We start from the raw sequence: 15,507 nt of genomic DNA on the forward strand, positions 1-15,507 counted from the left end.
CTGAAAAAATATAATAACAAACTTTTATTAAACAAATAATTACACAATACTAAGTAATTTTTTTCATACCTGAAAATATAACCTTAATAAGTTAAATTTTAAAAGTTTCAACTTACTCTGTTGTTCCATACAAACAAAGCTCTTTTTTTCTTGTCATTGGATCTATTTGTGTGTCAAAACCCTTCCTTTTAACACTTTGATCATAATTGTATGGAGAACAGGTTGAACCGTGGTTTGATGGGACACCATCTTGATCCTCATCATATACACCTCTCTCATTACTACCAGCTCTCTCATCACATACACCTCTCTCATTACTACCGTCTCCCTCATCTTCATCTCTAATGTTCGCATCATCATCAGTATCACCATCATCACCCTCAACTCTCTCATAACTCCTATATGCATTATGTCCTCCATAAACAAGTTGGTTATCTCGAGAGAAACCTCCTTGAGTTTGAAGCAAATCTTGAAAGCGAAAGCCCTCACAAAGTTGATATGCATCAACCCTTCCATAATCATGTTGAGGAGGATGTGTACTCCCCAAAGTAGGTATATAATACTCCTTCGAGGTCTGATACACAGGTTGCTGAAACGTGGATCCTTTGTTATTACGCCTTGATGGAGTTTGAAATGATTTGGATGAAGTGGACCTGTCACTCCTTGAAGTGGACCTGTCACTCCTAGAATCTAATATGGATCCTCGTCGAGGCATGCTAAAAACCATAAAAAATATATGCATTACTATCAATAATTATTGAGTTGAGAAAATATAAAACTAACCAAGCTGCACAATTATATCAAAGAAGGAATGCAAAATTGTTTCCTTTGTTCTTCATAATAGATTTAGGTTTTCTTAATGGTTGGGCCTTTATCATTCCTGTCACATTGTGGATAGTTTTGAAAGAAGCCATATTTTTGGCTAGGATCTAAAAAAACAAAAAAAACAAGGGCATCCATTATAATCCAACCAAAGTAACATCCTGAAAGAGGAGGCCTTAAAACAGCCCAACAGTAACATTTTCACAGTGAATTCCGAAGGCTAGTTACACAAAGATACTATTAAACCAGTGCAAACACACCAGAAGATTATAACAGCAAAAGTTTCTTTACAGCATGAAAAGCTCCTAGGAAGGTATGTTTATTGTTCAGTGTCCCAAGAAGCTAGTAAGCTTGTTTAGCTTATCGGTAAGAATTTTACCCGTTTTAAGGAGCAAATCAAATATGTTTTGAGTTTCACCATCATTTATAAATAATATAGGATCCTCTGTCATGTAACCTAATGAAACCCATTGTAGTTTTTTGGGACACAGTTTATAATCAAGGTACCATGAAGAGTTTCGAGACAGCAGAGTTTGTAATCTTGAAGAGAACTATCATGAGATTAGTGATAAGAGATTTAACTACATAAAAATCATACCCAAAACAAATCCAGACAAGTCAAAGAATGACCCATCCAAATAAAAATTATAACTACATAAAAATCATACCCAATAGGAGGATTATATTGGGGAAGCAGAAACAAACCTGCAAGCAGGAACAAAAATTCTTACTTCTTTGTATCCAGTGCTATCCAGAAACAGGTGCTATCCAGTGCATTCACTGTGCAAATAAGGGTAATAATTCTTTTCATGTAAAGAAAGAAATTCTATTAGAAAGACTATGCAGCAAAACGAGGAGAAGACAGCCTACTGAAAAGAAAATGATAACTAGGAGAATAACGTATTCTAATACCATTGAATATCATCATAGGTTTTAGGAACCTCCTCTAAAGGTGCTTGCAGTCAAGTGGCTGAAAGAATTAATGAATTCCTCTCCATTGAACTACTAACATAATTGTGCATCAAAACCAAATAATCAAGGATCTGGCATTTTCACAGAGCAGTCAAAATGGAACAATCAAGATTGGACATTGGCATATTATAAAGTTCCCAAAACCAAATGAAAGCATAAACCACAACGTCCTTCTATTTTAGGAAGTATTTCAACACCCTTTTTATAAAATAATCATACACATTGTTCAAACTTCTTATTTAATTATTCAATTCAACTAGGAACCTGATACGAGTTAGATTTTAAGTCTAGATTTTGACTTATTATATATTTTTAAATTGATTTTTTTTATTTTTTTCATTAATATCTTTCCTTACAGTAAATAAAAAAACATATTTCATTGTTCTTTTTAGAAGATATTTGAAATCATTTGCTAGATCTATTTTCTATTTTTATTTTCAAATTTTGAAATGACTCAACATTTTGGTCTTTCTACCTATTGATTAACTGGTTTTGTATAGATAACTATATTTACAAATATGAGCACACATGGTTTATGTGCACAAATACAAGTAAGCTGTATTCAGATTAAAGGGAGATTGAGAAAAACTAATCCACAATACAGAGACCAAATAGACAAACGATTTGTAAAACAATCAGAGTCATCTTCATGGGAAAGGAAAGGACATATCTTATATATTCAACTTCTTTTTCTAAATTCACTTGTATGCACGGTAAGCTAATATAATCATGGAAGCAATTATTTGTGTTTTCATGTCTTCTTTTCCAATTCATTTTACCCTTAGCACATAATAAAAACACACAAGACAAAACTATGTTAAGAAAAGCATACCATATTTCCCGACAATACCAGCCTTCTTGGTTCTCTTGGTCTACATATCAGAAAAGAAATTCAAAACATAAAAACCAGGCACCAAACTATCTGTAATTTGATTCCAGAGGATAAATTAAAAAAATAACAGCAGAGTAACCTATATTTATGTTTAAGTTCATATTTGCAAATATTTGAAATGTTTAAGTTTCCTCAGTCTGTTAAAGATTCAAGAAACCTATTGATTAACTTGTGTTCATAAATAAATTTGCACTGACTACAATTCTCAGTTCATAAACCCTTATTTTATCGAATGAATAGCCTAAAACCATTATTCAAATTAGCGATAAAATTTTTTTTGTTACCTGTGTTCTTGAGTTCTGGGCGAGCAAGATGCAATCTACACGGCAGAAGAACACCTGAGATTGGAAAAGTTAGGTAAAAACTTTTAAGTGTAAGTTTAATTGCAACAGAGAAACAACTAATTCCTAAAATTAATTACCTAAATTATTGAAGAAAATAATGCAAAACCCAACCCAAATACAAAGAGTGGGGGTAAATCAAGATGTTCGATGGTGATAATGATGGGTATAGTGGGATGTTTCCATGGGTTTGTGTTTCTGATGGTTTACGAAGAAAGATTGAATCTGTTAGAGATGTTGGAGACGAATGAGAAGAAGATGAAGAGAAATGTTAGGGACAAAGGAAAATCAGATCGATGAAGAGAGAGTGCTAAGTTAATTGTTTTTCTACTGTCATGGATGCTATGATCAGGGGACGAAGGGGATGAAGAGATTCACTGCAAGTTAATTAGCATTTTCTGGGTTGTTTGTTTATTTGCTCTGTTTACGTTTCTGAAGGGGAGAGAGTGTAAGTTCAGGATTGCTAATTAACGGTTGAGATTGTCAAAGCTAAATACTTCATCAACGGTCTGTGTAATTTTAGTTTTAGATTAAGATTTAAATATTTATTTTTTCAATCAGCAACGGATAATCCGTTGCAAATTTAATGTTGTTTTTAGCAACGGATTTTCCGTTGCTAAAGTCTGTTGCTAATATTAAAAAATTAATAAATATACAATCCGTTGCAAATCCGTTACTGAATTTAGCAACGGAATTATCCGTTGCTAAAATCAGATGCTAATAGTCCCCTTTTTTAGTAGTGTTTATCCCTGATAGCACAATCTAGCAGCAAGCAAACTATAGGTATTGATTATTATATTATCCAACTTATTAATATGAAATTCAACTTTCATGCGGAAAATTCAAGCCGATAAGAATTCAATCCCAAATAAATTAAATATCAAAAGAAACAATAAAAAAAAATTCAACCATATAAAAATTAAAATTAAAAATAAACTTGAGAAAATAAAAAAAATTAAATTGAAGGATAAGAAGATCAAAATTCCTTCACAACTAGGACTTTCTATTCTTTTCAATCAAAGAACAAAATAATAATTTTATTATAGCATTTCACAATGAACTGTGTCCATGACAATAGCAAAAAAACTCACGCAGTATAATTTTCTGCTTAATATAGTACGTAGCACCCTTGATAGTTATGCAATATTGTAGCCCAAGAAATTATATGGACACAGTTAATCAAGTTAGTATTTAATGGCATGTATATATTTTTACCCGATTCTGTATGCTGAGTAAGTTTAGTTATTCCTGACGAACTGAACAGCTTTATTAGGAGGAAATCGCCTCATTTAAGGGTCTCTGATTCCAAAACTTTTACCTGATACAGGAAAATCTTTTTAAGGAAATCTCAAAAATTATACATGTTAATAAATTACATAAATTTATTAACTCTAACCAAGAATTAAATCAAGAAGTTAAGATAAAGATATTGTTTTTCAAGAAAAAAAACATTAAATATTTAATTTAGTTTGAAATTGAATTTATAAAGTTAAAGAGCCACGTATAAAATCAATCAAAACAAAACATTAAACTCAATCTTAAATTAACTTAATGTGAAATAATTAAATTAAGAATAAAAAAAAGATAGTTATTGCAACCTACAATAAATTATTTTCCTTTTATATTGCATTTCTATTAATTTTTTTAGTACTTTTTTTATTACCCATTGTCTCTTATGTTTATAATTTCATACACTAATGTACAAAGAGCCGAATTACTGATAAAACTTCGGGCAAGCGACGATAATTTTATGAAAATAAAACTGCAATTATGCCTCTAAGTTAACTTAATATTAAGTAAAAAAATCATGATGAAAAAACGGAAAGCTCCTAAAAGATAATTTAGTAGATTTTTTTGTAATTAAGTAATTTTAATGTACGAAAAATCAACTCGAAGATAGCTTTAATTATTTTTTTGTTTCAGGAGTAGCTACGTAATTTTAATATGCAGAAAAGCTAAAAGAATATTCTACCCTATATAATTTGGAAATGATGATTAAATCATGGTAATGAAATCACATTGCCCGAATACTTAGTTGAATTGTTAATTTTTTTTTTCTAGAAGTTTAGAAATATGTGAACGAGTTTTTTTAAGTTGATAATATGAAGTTTTGATAAATTAATTATTCTTAAATACAAACTTATACAATAAAGCTAATAAAAATTTAATATCAATAAAATTATTATATAAAATAAATTAGTGAGTACATAATATATTCGAATATCATTTTTTCTCCCAGATAGCTTCCTTTTTATTATTTGATATGGTAATTTTATTAAATGCACCAAGAATACTAGTATCTTTCTGAATAACATACAGTAGAATATTACTAGACCATCCATGGACTTTTAGAGAGAAAAACCCACGAAATCTATATTCGAAATGCATATTTCAAACACAATATTAGTTAGTCTTGTGAAAACCTTTTTAGAACACACGAGTTGTCTGGTCTTCAAAGAAGATTGTTTCACGACAGTCTTTAGCCTACTTGAATATTCATCAAGGTATTGGTTAAGCCAAAAGTTTTATCACCTTATATTCAACTGTACGATTCACAACAAAAACCTTACTAATGCTAAGTTTTTTGGGATGATTTGTAATTACATGCCACAGAAAATGGCCAAAATATAGGGAAATTTAGAGGAGAAAAAACTGAAAGGCCAAAGATGATCCAGAAAAGAAGGCTATGGGTGGCTGTCCGTGCAGATTTGCTGGCCCCTCAGCAACTAAACCATGTTTAAGCGAGGGAGGCGAGGACCCTTTAGGAGTCGAGCTTTTAGCAGTAGGAGGCAAGCACCTCTCAAGAGAAATATAGAAATGTCTTTCATCCTCTGCCCTTTTCTGCTCATTAAAAAAAACAAGGGTTTTAGTAATAGAGTATCGCAGCACGATTTAACTCGCTGAAGACATGAACACATACATACCTGGTGAAATTCTAACGCCAACCCCGTACAAAACTTCTTTCTTAACCTGCACTTGTAATAGCAAAAACTGAGACCTTTGATTCAACATTCTAGGGAGGTTGCCTATCATAATTCCTTACTCAAACTCAATTTCCGGTATATCATTGGTTTATCTATTATTTCAACCACATCCAATCGCCACAACTAGGTATTGGATCTCAAAATCTTCATTCTTTACAGAGATTGGATACTGTCAAAGAACCATCTCAACCTAATTGCTTAAACTGTCAAGTAAAATTCCAGGATATAATTTATATTATTCTCTAATAGATACCATATTAAATCGTACACGTGAAATTCCGTGAACCAAGAAGAATTGAGTGATACTGAACTAAGGTCTTTCTTTTTATTGAACCATTGAACAGAGGTCCAGACTGTTAAAAGACGTTCATAAATAATTTCATTAATCAAAAGCTTTTATCAATCATCAAAACAATATTAGTGTCCTTAACAGGTAGATCCTCATCTATAACATGGGAATGATACAATATTTCAGGAAGCCACTAACCTGCCAACGATTATCCACAAAATCTGACATCTCACGAACTTTGTTTCTTAATTGCGACTTTGAGACAGAAGGGAATTTCTGATGCAGTGATTCAACCACTTTATTCATACTTTGCGAGCATGACTGAATAGCAAACACCTGAAAATTCATAAAGATTACAGAAAGCTGGAGAAGAAAAAACTTGAACTTAGCTGACACGGCGGGTTGACCTGGCTAACCTAGCAGGTTGACCTAGTTAAAAACTCAATTATAATCCATTAATTTAAACTAACATGTAAGGGGATGCATACGCGGAATTCCCGCGTGTTTTATGTTTATAATAATTAATAACTAATATGTATAGGCACGGGCTGATTTGATATTTTTCATTTCAGCCTAGCATTGTTTTTAATATAATGTTAATTTGTTCGTTTCCAGTGAAAGCGAAACGGCAAAATTGTTAGGAAAGGAAATGAAACCTTTGTCTTCATATAATTTTTTATTTTTACATGAGAATTTAAAAATCTATTCTCTATTAACACATGCATAATTTATATACATCACGGCACAGTGGATCATTTGATGGCACGTTGTAAAGCTCTGACATGAAGGTGACCTGGCTATAAGGTTATTCAGTTAAAGGCATGCAAACAAGATTTGTCTCTTGACCGTATTCAAATAAAAAATTAGTGAAAAGGAAAATATGTAAATTCCGAGGAACCAAAAAGGTTGCTCGATATTGCTACCCATTATCATCGTACATGTAGGACCCGACATCCTAAAAAAAATCCTATCAATCCGAGGAAGACCCCCTTTCACAGTTTTCCTTCACTCACCGAGCCACCAGTAAACGACAACTCAAACAAAAAATGAAACGAAAAGAAAAAAGAAGAAGAAATGGAACAAAAAGAAAACAACGAAAGGAACAGGCTGTCAATCAAACAAGAAAGAAAATCACAAGCAGGGGGAAGTACAAAGGTCACGGTCTTCGAATTTACAGTATGCCTTCGGCTTCTTGTAATCTTATGGGTATATATGAAGGACAATGCATGGCATATATATAGCTTTTTCCCAGCTCAGTACTTGCTTCCATGAGTGTAAGTCACCCGTCCAGACCAATAATTCTATGAGAGTACTGTTACGAGTTGTAATAACAGATAATGGACAATGCGTTGAGCCATAGTAATCGTCGACGTACAGGTGAAGTCATTTTTAGAGAGCGCTTAAGTAGTTCCATGGTCGGTTAGGTTAACTAATTAAAGAACGATAGGAGTAAATCGACACTAAAAAAACACGTTGCTTTATAAATAATTAGCAGGTTTGATCATTTGTCTGTGAGACAATCATCCAAGGACTCACCATCACCTTAAATGCAGTGTTTAATCTGGTGTCTGTCAAATAACTATCCCAGTTGAAATTAAGTACTTCTACATGCTCTCTTACGAAAGTCTTTCGAGTTTAAAATTGACATGTATAGATCTAGGATGTTGAGATTAGAGGATAGTATAATTCCAAATCCGGATCATTTGACGAAAAAATCCTTGGTATCATGTCAGGGAATCTCTTCAATCCAAATTAATAGCCTAAGCTCTCATGCCCCTCTGACTCGCACTTTTGTGTTAGATCTGCTAGAATAGCGAGATTGAAATGCAGTGTGGTGTGAGGGAGAGGCCAGTTACCAATACATGTATTCTCTTTGGTTTGGGTCACTTGATCTGGGTGCATCAGCGTCCAGTACCATATATTAACCTACGATGAAAGTGAATCTCACTGCTCAGATGTGTGTGCGTGCGCGCGCGCGAGAGGGTGGATGTGTGTGTGTGCGCGAGAGAAAGGCCAGTTACCAATGCAAGTATTCTCTGAGGTTTGGGTTACTTGGGCTGGGTGCATCAGGGTCCACCATAACCTAAGATAGAAGTGAATTTCACCGCTCATCAGGTCTCAAAGAATCCAGAGAATAAATTATACTCGACGAATGACGAAAAAACAAAAACATTACTGCGTTAAGGGGGAGGACATGGTTGGGACTTACCAGAGTGTAGAAGGTCCTTAGATCTTCCCCACCGATATCAACCCTGGGCTGGTTGACAACATGAGAGGGTTTGAGCTCACAACCATTGTTAACCTCTCTAGAATTGTAATTGACCCTGAGGGAGATAGATCTTGTGAAGGGGTCCAACACGTCCCCTATAACACGGCCAACACTAAGAGGTTCTCTATCCCTAGGCATTCTTGCTCAGCACTGATCAACCTGTGTGCAAATACAGTTTGAGTTGTTGAATGAATGTTAGTTGATTTTTTGCAACAATTTAAGAAGATACAACAGCTATTTATAAACTCTTTTGTGGTATATATTTTATTTTATTTACTGCTATGCTGTCAATAGAATCTACCTTGCTTTATGTTGTGTGTGGTCCCGCACCATGTGATGGTGGGACCACCACATTAATTATCAAGAGACAGCTGCTGTCTCTTGGAATTTAAATTAATGTGGGTCGGCTACTGTAGATGCAGTAGAGAGAAACAGAAGAGAGGAGAAGAAAACCGAGAGAAAGAAAAGAAGAAGAGGCAGCAGAGCAGCCTGCGTTCTTTCTTCGATTTCCAGTTCGTTCACCGTTGGATCGGGCTGAGATTTTGACAGCAGCTTCTAGACACATTCCTCTTCATTCTGGACGGTTGGATCGAAGATTGGTGGTGTGGAAGCTGGCCGTTTTGACAGAAAACGGGGCTGTCAGTATTGTGAGTTTTTCTCAAATAATTCTCCTTTAATCTTGTTGTAATCCGAGAATAAGTTATTCTTGATGATATATATGTTGTAGCCCTTAGTTGAATCTGAGGAAGAACAATTGTGAACCCATTATTTGTGATAGTGGAAGTTTTTAGGTGGACTCCGGTCCCGTGGTTTTTCCCGCATCGGGTTTTCCACGTAAAAATCTTGGTGTTGATTTGTGTGATTGTTGCATTATATTTGTTCATTGTTTGATTCTGTTTTTTACTGCACAAAGAGGGAAAAAGGATTGGAACTTGTGAATTGTGAATTGTATTCCGCTGAATTGATCCGGTTAGTTGTCCCTAGTTTTCCCAACAAAGTGGTATCAGAGCATTTGGTTGTGTAGATTGAATTCTTGTGCAGTTAAAATGGAAAAGGAAGATTCGGGCATGATAAAGCTCACTTCCTCAAATTATTTTCTATGGAAAACAATGATGGAGGATCACTTATATTGCAATGATTTGGCTTTGCCGATTGAATGTAAAGGAATAAAGCCTGATGATATGGATGATGCAAAATGGAATGGACTAAATAGAAAGGCTACCGCTAATGTTAGAAAATGGGTATCTTCTAAGTCCATTAATCATATTTCTCAAGAACATGACTGTTATACAGTGTGGAAGATGTTGGAAGAAACATTTGCCAAGGAGAGTGCACAAAACAAGGTTTTTGTAATTAGAGACCTTGTGAATTTGAAGTATAGAGATGGTGAAGATGCTTCAGTGCATATAAATGTATTCCAAGGGTTCTTGAATCAGCTGTCATTGATGAACCTTGAGTTAGCCGATGAAATGCAAGCATTAATCCTATTGAGTTCATTGCCGGATAGTTGGGAGACTTTGGTAGTGTCACTTAGCAATTCTACTCCGAATGGAAAGCTCACTTTGAAAACAGTGAAGGATTGTATCCTCAATGAAGAGAAGAGGAGGAAAGGGACAAGCACTTTCGAGTCTCATGCACTTGTTACAGAAAGTCGAGGGAGAAGTCAAAGCAGGTTCTCTCACGGCAAGCAAGATGGAGAATCCAGCAATAGAAAAGGCAAATGGAAGCCAAGAGGAAGATCTCAGTCAAGGAAGGGTTTTAAATGTTATTATTGTGACAAGCCTGGGCATATGCAAAAGGATTGCAGAAAGTATAAAAGAGATAAAAAGGGTAGAGATGAAGACAAGAATGAAGAGAATGGTACAGCTGCAGTTGTATCTGATGGTGATGTTGCCATTGTGTGTGATGATGGCTGTGTTAATCTTGCATGTCAAGATACCACCTGGGTTGCAGATTCAGCAGCTTCTTACCATGTTACACCCCGACATGATTTTTACACATCCTACACTGCTGGTGACTTTGGTCAAGTTAGGATGGGAAATCAAGGGATGGCTAGTGTTGTGGGCATTGGAGATATTTGGTTGGAAACCAATACTGGGTGCAAGTTGCTACTCAAAGATGTTAGGCATGTGCCTGATATGCGCCTACACTTGATCTCTACAGGTACTCTTGATGAAGAAGGCTATCACAGTTACTTTGGAGATGGTAAATGGAAGCTCTCCAGAAATTCCTTGATTGTTGCTAAAGGGAAGAAGATGGGTCTCTACATGTCACAAGCCAAGGTGATCAAAGGGGAGGTGAATGCAATTGAAGATTGCTCTACTGATCTATGGCATAAGCGGCTTGGACATTTGAGTGAGAAAGGCCTTGGCATCCTTGCCAAGAAGAACTACCTTCCATTGAAAGGTATGAACTTGAACACATGTACTCATTGTTTAGTTGGTAAACAACATAGAGTTGCATTTCAAAGATCACCTTCACATAGAAGGTCACATGTTCTTGATTTAGTTCATACTGATGTTTGCTCTATGATTGATAAGTCTCTTGGAGGTGCATTGTACTTTGTTAGTTTTATTGATGATCACTCCAGGAAGATTTGGGCCACTTGTTTGAAATCCAAAGATCAGGTGCTTGATGTCTTTAAGGATTTCCATGCCAGAGTTGAAAGAGAAACTGGTAGAAAGCTGAAATGTGTTCGAGCAGACAATGGTGGTGAATACAGAGGTCCTTTTGAGAAGTACTGCAGGGAACAGGGTATCAAGTTGGAGAAGACAGTTCCTAAGACTCCACAGCAGAATGGAGTGGCTGAGAGAATGAACAGAACCATTGTTGAAAGAATTAGATGTATGCTCTCTCATGCAAAGCTGCCTAAGTCCTTTTGGGGTGAGGCAATGAAGACTGCAGTTGCCATGATCAACCTTTCTCCATCAGTTCCTCTTGAGTTTGATGTTCCAGATAGAGTTTGGAAAGGAAAGGATGTTTCCTATGCACACTTGAGAGTGTTTGGATGCAGAGCATTTGTACATGTTCCAAGGGATGAAAGGTCCAAGCTTGACAGCAAGACAAAGCAGTGTATTTTCTTGGGATCTGAAGATGATGAGTTTGGCTATAGGTTGTGGGATCCAAAGGAGAAGAAAATTGTGAGAAGCAGAGATGTTATCTTCTTTGAAGATCAAACCATTGAAGACTTTGAACTGAAGGAGAAAACAGAGTCTACAACTTTTATTCCATCTAATTCAAATCCAAGACCTACTCCACAGTTACCTTTGATGCCTGCTAATCATGGGGGAGATTTGCAAAATGATGATAATGGTGGTTTTCTTGTTGAGCCATTAGTTGGTGATCATGAATCAACTAATGATGATATTGATGTTATTCCTGAACAGGTTATGCAGGAAGCTCCAGATGAGCCACAATTGAGGAGGTCAACTAGACCTCGCCAACCTTCCACCAAATATTCTCCTCATGAGTATGTGCTGGTTACTGACGGGGGAGAGCCAGAATGCTTTGATGAAGCCATGTCACATGAGAAGAAAAGTGAGTGGTTGAAAGCAATGCAAGAAGAGATGAAATCCTTGCATGAAAACCATACTTTTGAGTTAGTGAAGCTTCCTAAAGGTAAGAGAGCACTCAAGAACAAATGGGTGTTCAGGCTGAAAATTGATGAACATTGCTCACAACCAAGGTACAAGGCAAGATTGGTTGTGAAAGGTTTCGGTCAGAAAAAGGGTATTGATTTTGAAGAAATCTTTTCACCAGTGGTCAAGATGTCTTCAATCCGAGTTGTGCTTGGCTTAGCTGCTAGTTTGAATCTTGAAGTTGAGCAACTTGATGTGAAAACTGCTTTTCTCCATGGTGATTTAGATGAAGAGATCTACATGGAACAACCTGAAGGGTTTGAAGCAAAAGGCAAAGAGCAGTTAGTTTGCAAGTTGAAAAAGAGCCTATATGGGTTAAAGCAAGCTCCAAGACAATGGTACAAGAAGTTTGATTCTTTCATGGTGGATCATGGTTATGACAGGACCACTTCTGATCATTGTGTATTTATGAAAAGGTTTCCAGATGGAAACTTTATTATTCTCCTATTGTATGTAGATGATATGTTGATTGTTGGCCATGATGCTAAGAAGATTCAGATTTTGAAGGAAGAGTTAAGCAAGTCTTTTGCAATGAAAGACTTAGGACCGGCAAAACAGATTCTTGGCATGAAGATCACACGTGACAGGAAGAAGGAGAAACTTTGGCTATCTCAGGAGAGATATGTTCAAAAGGTACTTGAGAGATTCAACATGAGCAACTCCAAACCGGTTTGTTCTCCACTTGCAAGCCACTTTAAACTAAGTTCTAAGCAGTGTCCTTCAAGTGATGAAGAAAGAGATGAGATGAAAAAGGTTCCTTATGCATCCGCAGTTGGTAGCTTGATGTATGCCATGGTTTGCACAAGGCCGGATATAGCTCATGCAGTTGGTGTGGTTAGTCGGTTCCTCTCCAATCCTGGTAAAGAACACTGGTCAGCAGTGAAATGGATACTCAGGTATCTCAAAGGTACTTCTAGTTTCAGCTTATGTTTTGGTAATGATAAACCTGTGTTGGATGGATACACAGATGCAGATATGGCTGGTGATGTTGATTCTAGAAAGTCCACATCAGGATACTTGATGAAGTTTGCAGGGGGAGCAGTCTCATGGCAATCAAGGTTGCAAAAATGTGTGGCATTATCCACTACAGAGGCAGAATATATTGCTCTTACTGAAGGGGACAAAGAGTTGTTATGGATGAAGAAGTTCTTACATGAACTTGGCCTAGTTCAAGAGAACTTTGTGTTGCACTGTGATAGTCAAAGTGCAATCCATCTCAGTAAGCATCCTACTTTTCACTCTCGATCAAAGCACATTGAGGTTAGATATCAATGGATTCGAGATGCTATGGAGATGAAGTCATTTGTTGTTGAGAAGATCCATACCGATAACAACGTGTCAGACATGATGACCAAACCTCTATCGAGAGAGAAGTTTGAGTTTTGCAGAAGGGAGGCAGGCTTGTCAGAGCCTCCTAAATTGAAGCTTACATGTTGATCGCCAGTATGGCGAATTCCTCACATGGTGCGTGAGGGGGAGATTTGTTGTGTGTGGTCCCGCACCATGTGATGGTGGGACCACCACATTAATTATCAAGAGACAGCTGCTGTCTCTTGGAATTTAAATTAATGTGGGTCGGCTACTGTAGATGCAGTAGAGAGAAACAGAAGAGAGGAGAAGAAAACCGAGAGAAAGAAAAGAAGAAGAGGCAGCAGAGCAGCCTGCGTTCTTTCTTCGATTTCCAGTTCGTTCACCGTTGGATCGGGCTGAGATTTTGACAGCAGCTTCTAGACACATTCCTCTTCATTCTGGACGGTTGGATCGAAGATTGGTGGTGTGGAAGCTGGCCGTTTTGACAGAAAACGGGGCTGTCAGTATTGTGAGTTTTTCTCAAATAATTCTCCTTTAATCTTGTTGTAATCCGAGAATAAGTTATTCTTGATGATATATATGTTGTAGCCCTTAGTTGAATCTGAGGAAGAACAATTGTGAACCCATTATTTGTGATAGTGGAAGTTTTTAGGTGGACTCCGGTCCCGTGGTTTTTCCCGCATCGGGTTTTCCACGTAAAAATCTTGGTGTTGATTTGTGTGATTGTTGCATTATATTTGTTCATTGTTTGATTCTGTTTTTTACTGCACAAAGAGGGAAAAAGGATTGGAACTTGTGAATTGTGAATTGTATTCCGCTGAATTGATCCGGTTAGTTGTCCCTAGTTTTCCCAACACTTTATTATTTTTCTTTTCTTCTCTTTTGGGGATTCCTAGATGACGTTTTGGGCTTGTGGTGATGCCTGAATAAAGGAGGCCACCTTTTTCGCTTTTCTCAAAATTAAACAAAAGCCAGTTTCATTTTTCACCTGGTCTAGTGGTCTTTGTTCTCAAAAAGAGCCAGATTCACGTTTTCCTACCCCCCCCCCCCCCCCCCCCCACCAAGTTCCCTGCGATGTTCAAATAAGCGAGGATCTCGAAGCCCTTCTACCTAGTGTAAACACACCCAACATAGCTAGGTATGTACGTAAGATGATAGAATGCCAGGATATTATTTGAAACTTGAGTTTAATTTGTAGGATACAAGAAGAATAATTGATACTTTCTTGTTCTTTCAGGAAAAAAAAAACTAAGAAGGTATTTGTTGAATTGCTGTGTTAATTTCTTTAATGTTAACGTTTTAAAAATATATAAGAAAAGGTGATTTTCTTTCTCAAAATAGCTATCTTGCAATAGAATTATCAAATTTCATTTTTGATGAGTTCTGGGATATTTTTCAAGTTCCACGGGATTTCCAAGTGCAAAGTTTTTTTTATCTTGTGGATAGATCTCCACGAAACTAATAATGGGATCAAACCGATCCAAAAATACAGTACAGGGACCGATGGGGTGGAATCTCTTGTTTAGGTACGAGTTGCATTTGGTGCAAGAGTTCAAGGGTTTGAACACCTTTAACCCAATAATAAACTATTGCTCGATCGATCGTTAGGAAAGAAATAATCATTACAGGAAAAGGTAATTAATTGTTTACTTAAAGCGATTTACTAACTGCTAAGTAAACCTGCGGGTGCCATGCACCACCTATCCTTGCAATTCGTATGGACCCCCAAATTAACGTGCTGTAATTATTCAAGTCTTGCATGCAAGGTTCTCCATGGTCCTTGTCATCCCAAACAATTTGAAATCCTTTTCTCAGTTTCACCAATAGAAAGATGGAAAAAAATAGCGAGACAGAGACTTCCCGTCGTTAAGAAAGGTCTGGGATCGGTATATTTGCCTTGTCAAGTTCAAACCACAGGAAAAGCGGAGCGGAATCTAGAGTTTGAAGGAAGTCACCTGTAATTGTATATATAGTCTAAAACTCACCATA

At 36.4% G+C, this 15,507-nt stretch overlaps 1 protein-coding gene and 1 long non-coding RNA gene across 10 annotated transcripts in view; both read right to left on the reverse strand.

Annotated features, from left to right (window-relative positions):
• Window positions 1-15,507, reverse strand: part of LOC7474393 (protein HEADING DATE 3A) — a 38,081-nt gene that overhangs the window by 12,305 nt on the left and 10,269 nt on the right. The window contains exons 1-2 of one of the 9 annotated variants that reach the window (XM_052456123.1): window positions 8,510-8,769; window positions 8,322-8,383 (exon numbers count right to left, since the gene is read on the reverse strand). The exons of 4 other annotated variants lie outside the window; for them this stretch is intronic. In XM_052456123.1, coding sequence (XP_052312083.1) covers window positions 8,322-8,383; window positions 8,510-8,707 — 260 coding nt within the window. In that variant the 5' untranslated portion in view covers window positions 8,708-8,769. Of the gene's footprint in view, window positions 1-8,321; window positions 8,384-8,509; window positions 8,770-15,507 lie in introns of those variants that run through there. 4 more of the 9 variants (XM_052456125.1, XM_052456124.1, XM_052456119.1 and 1 more) reach the window with 4 other exon arrangements.
• On the reverse strand, window positions 5,618-6,636 carry LOC127905809 (uncharacterized). Its single transcript, XR_008060224.1, has 3 exons — window positions 6,499-6,636; window positions 5,952-5,997; window positions 5,618-5,868 (listed from the first exon to the last, which is right to left on the reverse strand). It is a non-coding gene; the product is annotated as an uncharacterized LOC127905809 (long non-coding RNA).

This window comes from Populus trichocarpa, chromosome 10 (genome assembly GCF_000002775.5).
Source record: "Populus trichocarpa isolate Nisqually-1 chromosome 10, P.trichocarpa_v4.1, whole genome shotgun sequence".
In the NCBI taxonomy this organism is placed as follows: Eukaryota; Viridiplantae; Streptophyta; class Magnoliopsida; order Malpighiales; family Salicaceae; genus Populus; species Populus trichocarpa.